This window comes from Peromyscus maniculatus, chromosome 22 (genome assembly GCF_049852395.1).
Source record: "Peromyscus maniculatus bairdii isolate BWxNUB_F1_BW_parent chromosome 22, HU_Pman_BW_mat_3.1, whole genome shotgun sequence".
NCBI lineage: Eukaryota > Metazoa > Chordata > Mammalia > Rodentia > Cricetidae > Peromyscus > Peromyscus maniculatus.
The window spans coordinates 26,842,666-26,861,575 of record NC_134873.1 but is presented as its reverse complement, the minus strand read 5'-3'; the positions used below and the strand labels follow the sequence as shown (position 1 = coordinate 26,861,575).

Sequence of the window (18,910 nt, the reverse complement as noted above, 5' to 3'; positions counted from 1 at the left end):
TTGGATGCAGCACAGCCAAAAATAACCATCTCCTCCCTGAAGTGGACTAAGCAAATGAAGTATCCTTGGGGAAAGAGGAGATGCCTAAGGAGCAGGGACACACTACAGCTGGCTAAATATTCTGGCACCCAGCAGTGAATAACAGGTCCTCGGTTCTGGCAGCTGCACGTGGGAGCCACTTGGGGAGTTGGGACCAAGCAAACCAAAACAAACAAGCAAGCAAACACAAGAGGGATGCTTGAGCTTCCAGGCCAGTGATTTCATTTACTCGGCCTGCGATCTCAGTGCCTGAAAACTCCCCTCATCTTCCTCCCATGCAGCCAGGGTGGGGATTCATTGGTGGAGACAGACGTGAACCCTGGAGGCTCTCTCCCTCTCAGCAAACTCCACTCTTCACAGAGCATCACGGCCAAGAGTCGGGGCTAAGCCCGGTGGGGCCACCCAGACCCAGGTATAGGTCCTAACTTGGCCCTTTACGGTGTGACGTGGAAAAAGTTATTTGAGCTCACATAGTCAGGTATGGGTCTGGTGGCTCACACCTTTAATCCCAATACCCAGTAGGCAGAGACAGGAGGATCCCTGAGTTCCGGCACAGCCGGGACTACACAGAGAAACCCTGTCTCAAAACCCCCAAACTTAACTTACCTCGATTTCTCCCATCTGTAAAAACGGAATGGTACAAATGGGGCTGCCCTCCTCCCAGCATGGTCAGGAAGACGACGGCGTGAAAACAACTCAAGGGCTAAGACCCGGTGCTCAGGCTGTTAGCCCCCAACCACATCCCAATCTGCAATGGTCTGAAAGGGAAGTGAGTGGCACTGTCAGCCCGCCCCGGAGACAGGCTCACCTGAGAGCGTTCAGCAGGCCTTCCACACTGTCCGGGGCCTGTTCCTTCAACACCTTTATGCAGCCTTTCATCTGGAAGGAGGAAGTACAGCATCTTGTTAATATTCTAGTAACCCTGACCACAGCGGCATCTGCCGATACTAAGAACTCTACGCGGTGGCAGCAGCGCGTGGAAATCATGAATAAACGTCGCTAATCCTCTCAGGACGGTGCATCGTGCCTCTGGGTTTCTCAAGAATTCTGGAGACTGTATGATTGCAATCTCTATGGATTTTCATCCTATACAACTGTCTATTTGACTTATTTTGGGGATAAACATCTTGCCTTGTATTCTGGAGCCCAGACCAGGAACAGAAATCTCTCTCCTTGGTTCTCGGTTGAGATTCAGCAAGTGCTTGACACACAAAATAATTTGCTTTGTCTGCTAAGAATGCTTCTCCTCTTTCAGCTGTTGACTGGCACACCTTTCATATTTTGTAAAGTCTCACGTTTCACCAGCCCTAGGAAACGTGTGTGTGTGTGTGTGTGTGTGTGTGTGTGTGTGTGTGTGTGTGTGTACCAGTATATGTGTGTTACATACATGTGGAGGCCAGAGGGCAAGTTCAGCTGTTATTCCTGAGGTAATGCCCACTTAATTTTTGAGACCGGGACTCTTTGGCCTGGAGCTTGCAAGGTAGGCCCAGCGAGCTGATGAGAAAGCGTCTGCCCCTCTCCACTCCAAGGCTGGGAATGCAAACACACCACTGTATATGCTTTCCTTTTAAAAAGTGGCTTCCGGAGATGAACTTATTCCTAGTGCTTTCAAAGTAAACCCTATACAGACTAGCCCCAGGAAGGCTCTTTTCATCCCACTCTCCATACCATAGATAGTCACTACCACTTATTTGTGACCCCAATACGGCTTTGTATTTATTAGATAAATCTGGATGGACAGCCCTTCTTCAAGTCAATAATTTCTCTCCCTCACTAGACCAGTAACTCCTAGAAGCACAGGTCTGTGTCTTAACCATCTCTGAGAAGACTGGTAAAAGGCATTTGTAAAGGATGTGACCTTATAGAGGTCAAATGCCTAGTTTTTATTCATGCTGCTTTGTATTTGCATGAACTTATACAACTTTCTAAGTTTTCTGAGGCCTTGGAATTAAAGTTATCTAATTCTGTCATGAAAAATAAAATTTACATAGATCATGTTATTTTATGCATATCCTGGAGTGTTTTACTTATCCTTTGGGAACGCAAAGATCTTTCTATAAAAAGTCAATCACTTATTCTAATCTTAGACATTCATGCAGGATGTGGACATCTGATGAGTTTGACTGTAACAACAGTTACTTGCAGAGTGGCAGCCTCTCACCATTTCTTGTGGGCATACACCTGATATGCAAAAGCTTTGTGGTAACAGCTTGATAGACCCAAGACTGAGAAACATTTGGAGGTCACACAATTAATGTGTCATGGTCAAGTACATATGCCTATCCAAGATACAGGTTTGGAGAGAGGCTACAAGTATGTGTGATGGGAGCAGATGCAGAGAGCCACAGCCAAGCACGGGGCCGACCTCCTGGAGTCCAGTCCAAGAAAAGAGGAGGGATTATGTTAGCAAGATGGGATCAAGATCATGACAGGGAAACCCACAGAGACAGCCTACCCGAGCTCGTGGGAACTCACAGACTCTAGACCAACAGCTAGGGAGCCTGCATGGGACCAACCTAGGCCCTCAGCATGTGGGTGACAGCTGTGAAGTTTGGTCTGCTTGTGGGGCCCCTAGCAGTGAGACCAGGATCTGTCCCTGTCACATGAGCTGGCTTTTTGGAACCTATTCCCTATGGAGGGATGCCTCACTCAGCCTTGATGCAGGGGGGGAGGAGCTTGGTCCTGTCTCAACTTGATAGGCCATGGGTTGTTGACTCCCATGGGAGGCCTTACCCTTTCTGAGTAGATGGGGGGAGGGAGGAAGAAGAGGGGGAGGAGAGGAAGGAGGAGAAACTGTGATTGTTTATGTAAAATAAATTTTAAAAAATATGTGGCCAGTTACATGCCACTCTATGTCTGTGATGGCACCAGGCCCAGAGATGCAGAGAATTTTGTCCCTCTCCCATTAGAGATGGGGGTGCAGTGGGAGGGGAGAGACCGGTAGCTCAGTTTCATGGTGTGGTAGGTGTTCGCATGACGACATCCCGAGGGGCAGTGAAAGCAGAGATGCAGAAGGAGGTGGACGGGCGGTGGGTACTCTTTGAGGAGTCTCCAGTTCTATTTCAGGATGATTAAAACCGTGGGTGTGAATAACAAGAAACTGTCAGCAACGCGTTCGGGGCCAGAGCCAATGTGGGTTTAAACAACACAGTGGGAACTTGGAGGCTCTTCCTTGGAGAAAATACCCTTGGCAGGTGTTAAGCACTAGATAAATATAGTGAGGACAGAAAAGAACTAGAAGGAGGCGAAGACAGGAAGAGGAGGATGAGTGAAAAATCCCTTAGGATGTGAGGGGTGGGGGTGGGGGGTAGCAGGGAGCTGAAGCACAGGCGGTGAGGGATGCTCCATCCATGATAACTTCTGAGGATGAGGAAGAGGGACGCAAACAACTCCTAGGATCTGAGGGATGACAGCTCTGGGGTCCTTCTAGCTTGGATACTGGATGAGAGGATGGGACCATATCTAAAATAGGGTTCACGAGGGAAGGAGACCCTTTGGTTGGGGACTGGCCATGTTTCATGTCTCCATAACAAGTATTGTCTGGAATTGTGGGCCAAGTCTTGGCTGGGGACAGGGTGAAGGTGTGATTCTTTATGGGGTCATCTCCTAAGAGGGTGTAGAAATCACTCGAGAACACCAGTTCATCCCCGCACATCTTTCCTGGCACCCACATTGCCACCTGGTCCCTAAACAGCTCATTTCCCCTGAGTCTTGGTGATTATTCTGACCCTTCCTTCTTCCCCCTAGCCATCTGAAAAAACCCTTGATGGACTACCTCAAACCCCACCTCCCATGCCGTTGCCTCTAAGCAGAATATTCTCCCTCTCAACTGGTTTCTAGAGTTCTCCACATGTCTTCTCTGCAAACCAGGCCTCGCCCTTTATGTATAACCAATACCTCTTCTAGAACCTCATAACAACATGTTGCTAGGATCACAGTTGACCCTAACATCCTAAGGACTTATCACTGAGTGCCTATAACTGCTGCTTTAGATGCAGAATTGTATCTGGAAGAATGGACACACCTCAGATAGGTTCGATGTTTAGGAAGCCTAAAACCTTCTTAGAGGCACATGCCCAGTTCAACATGAACTGGCCTTTCTTAATCTGCACTAATAAACAGACTTGAAAAATGCCATAGAAAATCAACACATTCCCCGTTTGGGAGACTCAGGAAGTGGCATAGAAAGCCAAGCTTTTTATAAAGTAGGGTGACAAGTGTTGGGTAGATGGGGCAGTGGGTAAGAAAACTTGCTGTACAAACCCGAGGACTTGAACTTAAACCCTCAAGTACAAATGTCATTCTTCGTTGCATGTGCCCATAACCCCAGAATGTTTGGGTGAAGATAGGTGGATCCCAGGAACTGACAGGCCAGCCAGCCTAGTCAAATCCGCAAGCTGTAGGTTCAGTGAGAGACCCGGTCTCCAAGGAATGTTGGGAAGAGTAATAACATAGGAATCCTGCAATCCTTCCCTGGCCTCTGCAGGTGTGTGCATGGGTATTCCAAACCACAAACATATGTGAACACACACACACACACACACACACACACACACACACACACACACACACACGTGAAAAATCACAAAGAAAAGGTTAAGGGTACAAAGGGTTCATTTTGCCCAGCACAATTTTAGTTGTTGACTCTGTGGCAAGTTAACAGCTGGCTATGGTAAACTGAAATCCCCTAGGTATACTAGGCACTAAAGTGAATTCATAGTCACATGATATTTAGAGGTTTTTGTTTTTATAGTTATTTACACTCAATCTGCAGTGCCAAACCCTTAAACCTCCACAATGAATACAAGAAATGTATTTATTGCAAGGTTTTCATAATATATTCTTACGTAAATGAAATATATTTTAAAATAGTACACAGGGTTCTAATTTGTTAGGCTCATCCACCCATCAAAACACATACTCATTTCTCTCCGCTTCCTAAATGTGAATGCATTGTACTAGGCTTTATCAAGTTCCTGTTGCCATGACTTCCCACCATGATGGACTGTGCCCTGAGACTATGAGCCAAAGTAAACTCTTCCTTAAGTTGCTTCCTTCAGAGTAGTTAATCACAGCAACAGGAAAAGTAACTAATATAGTGTTTACAGGTAAACGCTGGCTGACGCTGACGGCAGCAGCCATTTATTCTACAATCAGCAGGAAAGCAGCTGCAGACATCACGGGCTCCCAAAGGTCTCTGCATATGCATCCATGTTTTCCTTTATCTTTCGCTCACACTTATTCACTGAATAGATGCTCTGTGGGGGCATCTAGTGGGTATCAGGCCCAGTATCCCAGGTCCCAGGACATTAGATGTATTGATCATTGTCCTTATACACTTAAAAACCTGGAGTCAGTGGAGATGTTAGAAAAAGCAAATTGGTAAATGACAGGAGGACCAGAGGAGAAGGAAGGCTTTACTTCTGCGGGGCACAGAAAACGTGATCCTGGGTGAACTACAGCTAAATAATGTTTGGAAGAAATCCACCCGCAGAGAAGGAGGTGATGGAGAGACTCTTGGATATTGCACTAAGAACAGACAGGTTGGTTGGTGGGGCAGCAGGTGAGGTGTGATAAGAGAAGAAGTTGGAAGGCCATTTGGTCTCTGGCCATTGTGCCTTGTAACCCAGATGCTCCCAACTCTATTTATATTGTCACACACAGAAGGTGCTGAGGGTGCATGGACAGGGAGGCTGGGATGGATGAAAGGTGGGGTGGAGGTGGAGGTGGAACATCTCTGCTCAGCTCCACTAAGGCCTCGGGGAATCAGCATCCCAGCACCATGTGAGAAAGAGTGGACTACTTGCTAGGAAGAAACCTGACATGCATCTCCAAGATCTAGATCTTGGAGAGGTCTTGCTCAGTGAGGGATGGAGGCCAGAGGAAGAGAAGCAAGTTCGATCTGACGGCATTCATGGGCTTTTATGTGGAAAGTGCATTACATGAATATTCTTACATCAATCTTGGATGTCTTGCAGAAAGCTCCCACAGGGTGCACGTGGTCATAGAGGATGATGACCCCCACCATCACCCTCATGCAGAACATGAGTGTCTCCTCACTTGTAAACCTGCTTCTGTATTCCCTAAAAGAGAAGACACAGCCACGGCATCACTTCCTTGTTCAAACACATGCATTCTGAGATCCACAACTGGCTACTCCTCTACCCCCCCACTCCCACCCTCCATAGAACTCATCGAGGACCTGCAACAACCCAGGTTAATATGCTCTTGAAAAGACCCAAGATGATAATTTCCCTTGAATCTATCCAACTAGCAATTCAGTGCAAAAATATGGTAAATGAGAGGGCGGTGAATTCCTTTTTCTGCTTCCCTTCAGCAGCTAGCTCACCATGTACATCAACCCCTGCCCATCAATCTTGAATATTTTATAGCCGGCCCCTCTGGCTGTCCAAGATTATAGAGAATAATGGCTTCATTACAGGGGAAAAGAATCAGGCTCATTTCTACACTGCGGGTTTTCTTGTCTCCAGCTGGAGCCACCTCCTTTGTTAAGGCACAGGCTGTGGATGAACTTGGATTGGCAGACAGCTCAAAGAAATTATGTACCTGGGAGTTATTTGTGGAGGTGAAATTTTGCTCACTTACCTTGATAGGGGCCCTGATGATTGCAATAATTTAGGCCAATGCTAGAGACGTTTTTAGCATCAATTTCATTATGAGTTGGCCCCACAATGCAGACAATTACTATTTCTGTCTTGAAATAAATCTTAACTTTGATATGAAGGGAAGATTTAAAATTAATACCCTTTTATGGGGCAGGGAAGATGGCTCACTGGGGCAAGGCATTTGCTGCACAAAAAAGAGGAACTGAGTTTGGATCCCTAGTGCCTACATCTATGCCAGGTGGTTGTGCTGGCTAGTTTCATGTCAACTAGACAGAAGCTAGAATCACTGGAGAAGAGAAAACATCAACTGAGAAAATGCCTCCACAAGATCTGGCTATATGCAAGCCTGTAGGGCATTTTCTTAATCAGTGATTGATGGGAGAGGGTCCAGTCCATTGTTGGTGGGGCCATCCCTGAGCTAGTAAGAAAGCAGGCTGAGCAAGACACGGGGAGCAAGCCAGTAAGCAGCGCCCCTTCATGGCCTCTGCATCAGCTCCCGCCTCCAGGTTCCTGCCCTGCTTGAGTTCCTGTCCTGACTGCCTTTGATGATGGACTACAATGTGGAAGTGTAAGACCAGTAAACCCTTTCCTCCCCAACTTAACTTTTGATCATAATGCTTCATCGCAGCAACAGTAACCCTAAGACAGCCGCCCACCTGCAATCCCAGCTCTTGGGAGGCAGCAACAGAGCATGCCTGCAGCAAGCTGACTACCCAGCCTAGTCCTATCAGCAAAATCTGGATTCAGATAACAGACTCTGCTTCAATACACATGTCAGAGAGCAATCAAGGAAGATACCCACAGCCTACACACACACACACACACACACACACACACACACACACACACACACATACACACACACACACACAGCAGGAGGAGGGAGGAGAGAGGCACACATGCATATATATATGCATCTGCAAACATGTGCTCCCTCATACATATGAATATGAATACACACACACACACACACACACACACACACACACACACACACACACACACACGAACACCACACACAGACATACATGCAAACATATAAAAGGGTAAAAAAAATCACTTTATATTTAAAGGCAGTCAGCTGCTGTAAGGTACTTGTGACACTTTTGGGCTCCTAAACACCCTAGAGAGCGGATGGTATTATGGGAACGTTACTGGAGACAGAATACAAGGAAGGTCCAGCGAGGCCAGGTGGTTCATTCACAGTCACAGTGAGCAGTGCAGACTAAACATCCCCAGCCTTCCCCTGTAGCTGCGTCTTTCATCCTTAGTGACCCCCATCATCCTTCATCTTAAGTATCTAGCAACCAGTTTAGGAACAAAGAAACAGAGGGTGAGGAGGGTTTTGGGGGGGCTACTTTTGCAGTGGTCTTGCCATTGCTACACTTGGTTCTAAATCTCTCAGATCTCTACAGTAGATTGACGCTAATAGTTCCCACGCATCTAGACCATCTCTCCATTTCTTTGCCTGACTGATAGCGGTGATTCTCAACCTGTGGGTCATGACGCCTCTAGGGGGTCATCCAACCCTTTCACAGGGATAGCATATCAGGTATCCTACATATCAGATATTGACATCATAGTTCATAACAGTAGCAAAATTGTAGTTACGAAGTAGCAATGAGAATAATTTCAAGGTTGGGGATCACCACAACATGAGGAACTGTATGCAAGGGTCGCAGCACTAAGAAGGTTGAGAACCACTTTCTTATAGCATCCGACAAGCTGTAAAAACCATTGTGAAGCCAATCAACCAATCAGGGCCTCAGCTATTTCAGTGTGAAATGGATATAACATGGACGCAGACCACCCTGAGTTTCTATGGAAACTTTAATTTGACATCCGAAAGAGGACACGCCACTACCAACACCTCTCCACAGGTCCCAGTTGGGTGGAAGCTTAGCCATGCCCACACCTCCCGTTTCACTTACGGTGTCTCCAGCATGACCTTGCAGACGCTGGTCATCGTACTGAGGCAGTCTGTGGTATTCTCTATGGGCAGGGTTTTATTCTGAGGGGAGAGACACAAACACGCGTTAGCCCTCCTAGAAGGACGGACGCACGCATGCGTGGTGAAGAAAGGGCACTCTGTGCCGCTCGACCGACCACACTTACCTCTGAGACAAAGTGCATCGTGGCATTGCTAAGCGTCTTCAGCATCGGCGTGGCTTCTGCATAGAAGAGGGACATCCGATTGGCCATCTCGTTATTCACTTCATTCTCAATGTCTAGCTGATGAAAGCAAGAGAGGAGACAGTTATAAAAAGAAAGCCGTGTTCTCCAAACCCAAGTTCCAGACAAGCACGCTGCCTTCTCTCTGGGAGACGCAGGGACTCACATGCATGTTGTTGATACGGTTGCGACTTATTGTTCTTCTGTAGTAACTGAAGTCATTCTGAATAGCTGGGTTCCTCATCTGAAATTCGGGAGAGAAGAAAGAAGGTCACCTTCCGGGAACAGGTGACGGGAGCCCAGACATGAGTGTTTATAAAGATGGCAGGACTTCTCTTTGTCATTCAAGAGGTGGAGCAACCACTAAAAATAAGAGGCTGGGGGCTGGAGAGATGGCTCAGAGGTTAAGAGCATTGTCTGCTTTTCCAGAGGTCCTGAGTTCAATTCCCAGCAACCACATGGTGGCTCACAACCATCTGTAAGGAGATCTGGTGTCCTCTTCTGGCATATGGCAAACTTGCAGAAAGAACACTGTTTACATAATAAATAAGATAAATCTTGAAAAAAATAAGAGGCTATAACTTCAGTGTTCTAAAATATGTCCTGTTCTTACGGTGAGCTGTATTTCTGGGAAAGCACATTTGCCCAGTGAGGAAAAAAGACACTTTTATGGGATTTCTCTGCACTCACTTGACAGATTTCAAATTTCCACATGTAAGTCACCCTCTTAGCCAACTCTTACTGCACCACGTGGAATGCAAATATTCACCACGTTATAAGCCTCCTTCGGGAAGGTATTCCATCTTATTCTCCTACCCAGGCCCTACAGCCTTAGCAGAAGAGCCTTAAAGCGGTGCTACCCAGTTCAACTTCCACAGCACGTGTGGCCTGACCTTCAGTTCATCAAATCGAAGGGTGAAATGTAAGATTTCTGCAAATTCCTTTGCCAGGGCCTGCTCCCGCTCCAGGTGTTGGGTCGGTGTGTAGGGAGGACATGTCAGAGATTCCAGTAAACTCTGAAGAGCTTTTTCTGAAATTCAAGGGGAGACAGAGATATAATCAGGGAGACCAGAGACATCCTTTAATAGCACAGTGTTCAGGTTCAAGTTGACATTCTCAGAGGCAACCTGCAATGGATGTTCCCTTTCCGATGTTTCCTAAGCCCAGTTTACTTAGTAATCTCACTTCCTGAGCCTTGTAGAAGACCATGAATATATGTATGGAGCTTGTGTGCATGAGAGCCACGAATGATTCAAGCTGAGATGAGTGGACTGAGGAGAAGGTGCCAATCCAGGAAATGTCTGCTGTGCAAAAACGGGGTAACCCTATGCTTTGAAGGTGGGCATAAGGACAGGAATAGAAGAGTCAGGGATCTATGGGGCTGGATAGTTTAACCAGTCAGTGTGTAACAAAAGACCCCAGGGTCAATCTCTGGTCTCCACACACATATCCAAGAGCCCTGAACACATGGGTTAAGTCACCTGCTTAACACAGTGGAAATTCTCTTCTAGCGTCCTTCTCTGTTTCTACATCCCCAGGATATTCCTCTACAAATCTACTACATATACCTTAGTCATTGTTCTTACAATAAAAAAGAAAAAAGAAAAAAAAAGAGTAATGAAAAAAAGAAAGAAAAAAGGAAACTTCTGCTCATAGAGTAATCAAAAGAGTAATGGAAAAAAGAAAAAAAAAGAGTAATGAAAAAAGAAAAAAAAAGAAAGATCCCATCCCTCCCATTTGCCAATTTCAATTTCTAATCATTTACCACTCTTTTTGCTTTTCTGTATCTTTTAATAGCAAAGTCATTTAACCGATCTTCTATAGCAGGAGTTGATGAAACTATGGCCCATAAGCCAAACCTGGCCCCCTGCTTGTTTTTATAAATAAAGTTTTATTTAAAAAGTAGATATGTTCATTACTTCCTGTATTGACTAGGACTACTGTTGGTGTTGGCACTATGATGGTAAAAATCTAGTTACTGAAAAGACAGGATAGTTCACAAGATGCAAATTCTTTCTCTTCCTGTTGAGGTAGAACTCAGGTTGGAATTTCAGATGCACAGCGAGGAAGCAGAGGATTTGATTTCTCTTCTGCCTGAGCACCTGAGGCAACCTGCTTTGTGAAATCAGTTTGTACCACCTCCTCAGCTGGTCTTAACATCAAGTCCTTCTCAAAATCACAGTCATGGTTTTGATTTCAGTTTTCCTCTTAAAATAGGGCACTCGTTTTAGCGGCAGATTAAAGCAGAAGTTGCTGACTACCTTTTCCACTCTAAATATACTATGTTAACAAATGAAACCCCAAGTACTGGCAGCGATCACACCGTACTGCTGGTGGCAGGGAGCCAGGCTGTCAGCCTCATTTGCCTCCACTCCAGCTTTGGCAGAGTCATGCTGTTTCTGTGCAGCTTTATTTTTGTTTTTAGAGCTCAAGTAAAAATGCTAAGTTTATTTCTGACATTTTGCATTCCGCTAATTGTGGTTTTGGGGGGTGGGGAAACCGTAGCACTGGATAAACTCTATCCTCCAACTTAGTAACAACTGAGACCAATAGACAGGAGCCCAATCCAGTTGTCAAAAGAGAGGCTTTATCCAGCAACTCATGGGAGCAGATGGAGACCCACAGCCAAACATTAGGCAGAGCTCAGGGAACCCCATGGAAGATGGGGTGGAAGGATGATGGGAACCACAGGAGCCAAGGACACTATAAGAACATAGCCCTCAAAATCAACTAATCAGGGCTCATAGGGGCTCACAGAGACTGAAGCAACAATCACAGAGCCTGTACAGGTGTGACTGAGGTCCTCTGCATATATATTATGGTGTGTAGCTTAGTGTTCTTGTAGGGCTCCTAAAAGTGCGAGTGAGGGTGTCTCCTACTCTCTTGCCTGCTCTTGGGGCCCTTTTCTTCCTACTAGGTTGCCTCGTCCTGCCTTGATATCAATATTTCTGCCTAGTCTTATTGTAACTTGTTATGCTATGTTTGGTTGATAACCCTGAGAGGACTGCTCTTTTCTGAAGGGAGACAGAGGAGTGGATCTGGGAAAGAAGGAAGGAAGGAAAGGAGGGAAAGGAGGAATGAATGAATGGATGGAGGGAGGGGAAACTGTGGTCAAGATGCAATGTATGAGAAAGAGTAAATGCTGCAGTCAGGTTGTAATGTATGAGAAAAGGATAGATAGATAGATAGATAGATAGATAGATAGATAGATAGATAGATAGATGATAGATAGATAGATAGATAGATAGATAGATAGATAGATAGATAGATAGACAGATAGATAGATAGATAGATAGGAAGGAAGGATAGATAAAGAACCAAGACCAGGGTTGGAGTGATGGCTCAGCAATTAAGAGCACTTGCTGCTCTTAGAGAGGATCAGCGTTTGGTTCCTAGCACCCTCATGGCAGCTCACAACCATCTGTAGCTCCAGTTTCAAGGGATCTGACACCCTCTTCTGGCCTCTGAAGGTTCTTCTAGGCAACGGCGTCCCTAAACTCACACAGGCCCATATAGAAAAATAAAAAAGAAGTCTCAAAGAAATGATATCAGTAGGCTTTGAAGAGCTGGACACAGATGAGCACAGTGACAGAATGTCACGACACCGTGAGCCAGAAGAAACCCTCCATGTACCAATCAATGACTTTCAGAGAAAGGAGCACGCGGTAGATCAAAAGAAAGAAGAATGATGGAAGTTGCTTGTGAATATCCTCATAATATGCAAGTGGGGGATATTTTCCAACAGTAGAGCTAGCTGTTCCCTCTACTCTCTCAAATGGCAATAATAATAATAATAATATAATAATAATAATAACAATAAAAGAAGTGCCATGTGGGACATGGTAACTCTAGTATTCACTCACCAAGCCGGATGGAAAATTCATAAAACCGCTTCAGCCTCACGACCAGGGGGCAGACCGCATTCCAAGCCTTTTCTTGAAGTTGAATGTCATTGGGGTTTTGAATGGCCTACACAGGAGAAAAAGGGGGTGATGATGAGTTTTCAGTTTAGGAAAACTAGTTACCCCACACCAGATTACCCTGAATGCTTTTAGTTTAAAAAAAAAAAATGAAATCCCTAGTGTGCTTTGAGAATTAGAACCACCTCAGTTGACAATGATTATCTGGACGATTCCCCAAAGAACTCATTTTCAAAGGCAGTTTCAACACTTGAACATAAAGCTAATGGGTCTCAGGTAGATCTTGTCTAGTCTCACTCACTTGGTGCTGTGTTCTTGGGTTAAAGAGAAAAATAGGAATTGGAAGACTCAGCTCTCTCCATTAGCACTTGATTCGTCTAAAGACTGCTCATTATGGAGAATGGAGGCAGTAGTCATTGTGTCTTTTCGGCGATACACCGTGTCCTTGACAGTCTGTAATAATGTCTATACTTACGGTGACCTTGAAGCAGAAATGCCGCCTCTTAATAGACTTTTCCTCAGTAGCATCCTGACAGTGGTATGTTCTCATGAGGACAGGGGAAGAGGCAGGATAAATTTCATGCAAGTGTGTGTGTGTGTGTGTGTGTGTGTGTGTGTGTGTGTGTGTGTGTGTGTGTGTGTGTATGCTTGTGCACACGCACTCAGTGTATGTGTAAGGTTTTTCCTTCACCCCAAAGGGTTTAGTCAGTTCAGTGCGGCCATTGACTTACGTCTCGGATCTCTGGTCCTGCGCCTTTGTAAGCCTGCAGGTCTGTGAGAATGCTTTCGGAATCTTGGAGGACAGCACTGATCTGGTTCCATATCTCTCGCTCTCCTTCCGTAGGCTGGGCATCTAAGTGACAGAGAAACCAAGAGAAACTGAGGGCCGGTGTCTCCCAATGGCTCTCAAAGTCCATAGACTGTCAGTTCTCCCAGCTGAACGGCCCCTTCTCTTCCTCCAGCTGTGGAAATCATTCTGCAACTCTACAAGCTGTTAGGTGAGGCAAATGAACACAGCTTCTGCCCATGACGTCATTCAAAGCACCCAACAGCCCTTTTGTACAGATTCAACCTAGTATGATCAAATCGTCCTGAGTGTTCATGTGCTAATTTATTTACATAAGAAGCATTTTTGCATGCCTTATGTTCACATTGGGTAACAGGAGGGCTAAGCATTATTTTGGGGGAGCCAACTTCCTTTTTAACGACCTCTCCATTGTGTTTATTCTTCCTTAAAGCTATCGCTTCCAAGGTGGTCAAAATCCATAACATAAAATGCATCACGTTAGCCATCTTCAAATGTGGAGAGCAGTGCGGCCGATAAAGATATGAATCCTCCCCAGCATGCAGCTCCAGGGCTCTCTTGATCTTGTAAAACCAAAACACTGCACAGAGCGTGTGCTTTTTAACAGCAAGAACTACAGGCTATTTTCATCATTGAAAACGTGCAGACGAGTATAGGTGAAAAGAAAAAAAAAGCCCATTTGATATAGAGTTCTTTTATTTTACATATTTATATTATTTTATTTTTATTTATATTATATGTATATCTGTATATACTAATCAACTTTAAAGCTCACTTAATTTGAGACTGGTGTGATAACTCTTCAAGTAAAGGCACTTGCTGCCAAGCCTAATGGCTTGAGTTTGAGGCATGGGACTCACCTAGCGGAAGAAAAGAACCAACTCCTGAAGGTTGTCCCAGGACCTCCATGTGTGTGTCATGGTACACCCTCTCTTAAAGAAATGGATGTAATAATAATAATAATAAAGAAGAAGACAGGTCATTGATGTGCACAGCAGCGGCACATCATTCTGGAACTGTGACATACAGAAGGCATCCAAACATCCCAACACACATAAACATCCCATCTAGGACCCAAGGAAAGGGTAGAGTTTCCTGGGAATTCATCAGTGCACGGAAATACTCTTAGAAAAGAAAATCCATGGAAGTGAGAGGGGCTGGTCCAGAGGAAGAAAGAGGTCAGCAGAGGTAGGATGTACACACACAAGTTTCTCAGCCAAGACACACCAGGAGTTCATTGTCAAAATGCCTGCTCTGTTTATCTCCGGTCTTGACTGTGTTACCTGTAGAAACGTGTGCTGTGCTTAGGTTCACATAAACAAAGGCAGCATTCTGATAGCCACAAAGTGCTGTCTAAGATCTCCAGGAAGATCTTACACTCTGGCATCTCTGGAACTCTTGCAGGTTCTTAACCCCAGAAGCATTTCACGGAGACGGACAGATGAGAAACATGGGCTTTCTCTGTCCTCCTCATTGCTATGAATCAGGCTAGTTTCTTTCTGTAAAATGATACCACTGCTCAGGAAGAGAGGGACAGACAACATATCATGTAACTATGGTTCCAGGCATTTAAATCCTGAGATGAGGGATGCTGTCAGCTGACTTAACTAACATAACGACAAGGACCGAGTTGTATGACATCTGACACCGCCCTGACCCAATCCCAGTTGTGTTTAATCTTTCCACAATACAGAGGGCAGATGCTCCGAAAGTGTGACGTGCTTTCATCACTAGTGGGACTCTGGGGTGTCATAGATGGATTCACCAGACAGGTAAAGGGAGCATTGGCTGAGTGAATAAGCAGACTGGGCAACAAGGGGAGAGTTGATGGCCAGAGCAGGCCAGAGAAGCTTCTGTCCAACTCCTGACTTTGAGTGACATCCTCAGCGAGTTTTGGACTAGTTTATTCACCAGGTCCTGCCAAAGGCAAAGAAACTGGTGGTTTCCAAGGAACTAGATACAATGTCAACTAGAGAAGAAGCGGGTCCAAGGTTCCTGCTGGTCAGCGTTAGGAAAAGAATGTGGTTTGGAAGGAGTTGGAGACGTCGGTGTAAAGAATGGTAGCAGAGGTGGGAGATAGAAGAAGGTCTATCCACAAGGAGGGGACAGGGCGGCCAAGGGCCAGGTGGCTGGCTGGAGCACAGCTGGGCCAGGAGGGAGAAAGAGATATCAGGAGAGAGATCAGAGGCTGACCCAGGAAATGAAGGGGGACGCCCAGCCAATTCCTCCTCTATCCCTGAATGCTTTGCTTCCCATGAACACTGGGAAGCAAACACTACCAGGTCTGAGGTGTCTCACAATATGAATCGCTCCACATGCTATCCCTTCTTGTTTCCTCAAAGCAATATGGATGTCATAAAAAGAAGACTGCACATCCATGAGCTGGGAAGCTGGTCACTGCAGAGAGCACTTTGGTAGAACATCCAAGCAAGGGGCTGGAAGTTTCCGAATTGCAATAGCAGCAGGGGAGGAAAAGACAAGACAAACAAAACACAGCAAAGCAAAAAGCCTAAAAAGCAAATAAAAATGAGGCATCCGCCCGGGAGCTGGAGAGATGGCTCAGTGGTTAAGAGCACTGGCTGCTCTTCCTGAAGGCCTAGATTCGATTCCCAGCATCCACACAGTGGCTAATTATCATCCCTAACTCTAGTTCCAAGAGATCTGAGGCCCTCCTCTTGGTTTCCTTAGGCACTACGTACATACATGGCCCGCAGACATACATGTAGCTAACACACCCATACGCATGAAATTTTAAACACAACACAACAACAACAACAACAACAACAACAACAAAAAACTACAGAAAAAAGGGACTCTCTCAAATCCAGGAACACATCGTTTATAAGGTAGAAAATTTCCAGATGAGGCATTTAGAGGAGAGAGCATGTCCAACACGAGGGTTCACAGTTGTAAAACTGTTTGTGAGAGAGGGTTTGCTTTGGGAGGCAAGGAGATGGGCTGACTCTCCCCTGTCACGTGGTCCCATCCCAACAAGGCACTAAGGAACAGTGTCATACGAAATAGAATTAAAACTAAGTGGGCTATCAGAACACAGACAAAACCCAAACGGCATCCTGTTTTTGACCACGGAACACAAAGAGAGAAAGTTTTCACATCACTAAAGAGAAAACAGAGGAATTTCTTAAGTGTTTTCAAAATAAACATCCTACCGGGTAGCCTCAAAGTGGTCCTTCAGCTGGGAACAAGCAGCCCCTGTCTCCATAGCAGGAGAAGTGATGCTTTCTGATTTAAACTGACATGGACGTTCTTTGGACCACAGAGAGTTGCATGAGTGGCTTGGGGGTGGTATCCTTTCTATGTCACAGGAGGTGGATTCGGGGTGCGGGGTGAGCACTTTCAACTAGACAGAGCTGTTCTCCCAGCAGCTAGAGGATGTATAAACCAGGACCGTCAGCCCCCAGCTCTCTTCTCTGGGAAACTGTTTCCTTTGCCAGATGTCCTGCCCATTAGGAATGTTTGTAGTGTGGTCCTGTTTAGGGGGTGGGCGCAGAAACCTAATCCATCACTCCCGCTTCCATCCAGGCTCAGAGATGTGTTGGCTCATTTTCTGCCGTAATTTGTTAGTCTCACGGGATACCTGATTTTGCCCACCTTTCCTGTCACGGAATTGAAATCAATTTCTCTCTCAGCCAACAGTTAGGCCCCTCATGCCAGCCAACAGGCCACCATGCCGTCTGGGCTGAAAGGTGGAATATTCACAAGAGACTCAAATCACTGGTGGTACCAGCTTCCCAGTGCAGAGTGATAGCTGAGAGGCTCTGATCTCAGGACTGGCCAAGCTTTTGACAATGTGACATGCTGTTGTCACCTAGGGAGGTGAGTCACACTTGCAGTTACCCTGGGCTGTGTATGGACCAGGCTGCATGTGGGATGTGTCTTTTCTAGTGCCTAGCTCATTATGTAAGTGGGAAAAATGCTGTACAACCCCAAGTGACATTTAACATCGTCCCAAATCCATACGGAATCCAATGATTCATCCTACTTTTATCCCATAGTAAAAAAAAAAAAATCAGAAGTAATTAATAACAACTTTATCCACTAGACATAGTTCTCTGACCATATCTGTATATTTGTTTCATTTGATTACATATTTTCAGTGCCTGGTTAGTATACAATATGGGCTCAAGGAAAATGTGCTAGACAGATAGTTGAAAGAATGATTTATATATACTTTTCACATGTTTCAGGATTTTTTTTTTTGAGACAGGGTCTCATGTGTTTCAGGCTAGTCTTGAACTCACTATATATTACACTGATTATTTTGAATTTCTGATCATCCTCTTTCTGCTTCCCAGGGGCTAGGGATTCTGGTGTGCGCCATACTGGGGATGGAACCCAGGGGCTTTGGGGATGCTAGGCAAGCACTATGGAGCTACATTCTTGGCCCCATTTGAGTTTGGAGCTCTTTGGATACAGGGCTTCCACACTTATATGCAGTACTCTTAGGACATCACAGTTAATGAAGATAATAAGAACCTAGGAAACTGAAGTCAGTGGGTGCTAGGGGGCAGTGGAATAAACAAAGGTTCCACCCTCCTAGACTCTGTCTTGTTTCCTTCCCGCAAAGAGCTTGTACACTGCTGTGTGTCTGCTGCTAAGACATCCATACTCACCTGTGACCAAACGGACCCTGCTTCATCAACATGTGTGTTTAAATCTCCCACTGCTCAGGGCCTCACTGTGGCCGGCAAGCTGCTGGGACATTTGCTCTATCTGGAAGAATGAAAAGCTGCCAGAGATCTACCATTCCAGTCCTGTAACTGTCCTTGCCTTGCTTTGTGGGACAACTCTGAGAGGATTTGGATACTCTTCCAGCACATTCAGACTCAACCACCGAGCAGATTTAAAAAGTTTATTGAGTTTTCAGATGTCAAAAAATGACATCTTGAAGGGGACTCTGCAGAATTAGTGGTGGAAAAGGTTACTGTGTTCAATCCTCCCAGCAACCTTGAGAGCATTTGCTAAGTGAATAGCAACTCTGAACTATGCTCTTTGCTTTTCTATTTTTAACACGAAGCTTGACTTTTTATGCAATGGTACACCACACACACACACACACACACATCACACAGATGTACACATATACTTATATACATACACACATTCACACATTCACAAACACATACACACATGCATATGCACATTCACACAAACATATGCACACACTGTACACACATAAGAACACATATACTCATCCACACATCCACACATTCACACCACTACTCATGATGGCAACGGGTTCTCATTTCCAATTGTAGCCAACGAATTCTTGGGTGATGTTTCTTCTAAGACTACATTCTGAACTTCTAATCCCCTTCCATTATTTT

At 45.4% G+C, this 18,910-nt stretch overlaps 1 protein-coding gene across 2 annotated transcripts in view; it reads right to left on the bottom strand.

The window, feature by feature from the left end:
• Positions 1-18,910, bottom strand: part of Cyria (CYFIP related Rac1 interactor A) — a 116,764-nt gene that overhangs the window by 5,212 nt on the left and 92,642 nt on the right. For both annotated transcript variants that reach the window (XM_076559387.1, XM_006976586.3), the window contains 8 exons: positions 13,489-13,610; positions 12,701-12,806; positions 9,731-9,867; positions 9,004-9,081; positions 8,781-8,897; positions 8,597-8,676; positions 5,996-6,122; positions 848-918 (listed from right to left, as the gene is read on the bottom strand). In XM_076559387.1, coding sequence (XP_076415502.1) covers positions 848-918; positions 5,996-6,122; positions 8,597-8,676; positions 8,781-8,897; positions 9,004-9,081; positions 9,731-9,867; positions 12,701-12,806; positions 13,489-13,610 — 838 coding nt within the window. The remainder of the gene's footprint in view (positions 1-847; positions 919-5,995; positions 6,123-8,596; positions 8,677-8,780; positions 8,898-9,003; positions 9,082-9,730; positions 9,868-12,700; positions 12,807-13,488; positions 13,611-18,910) is intronic.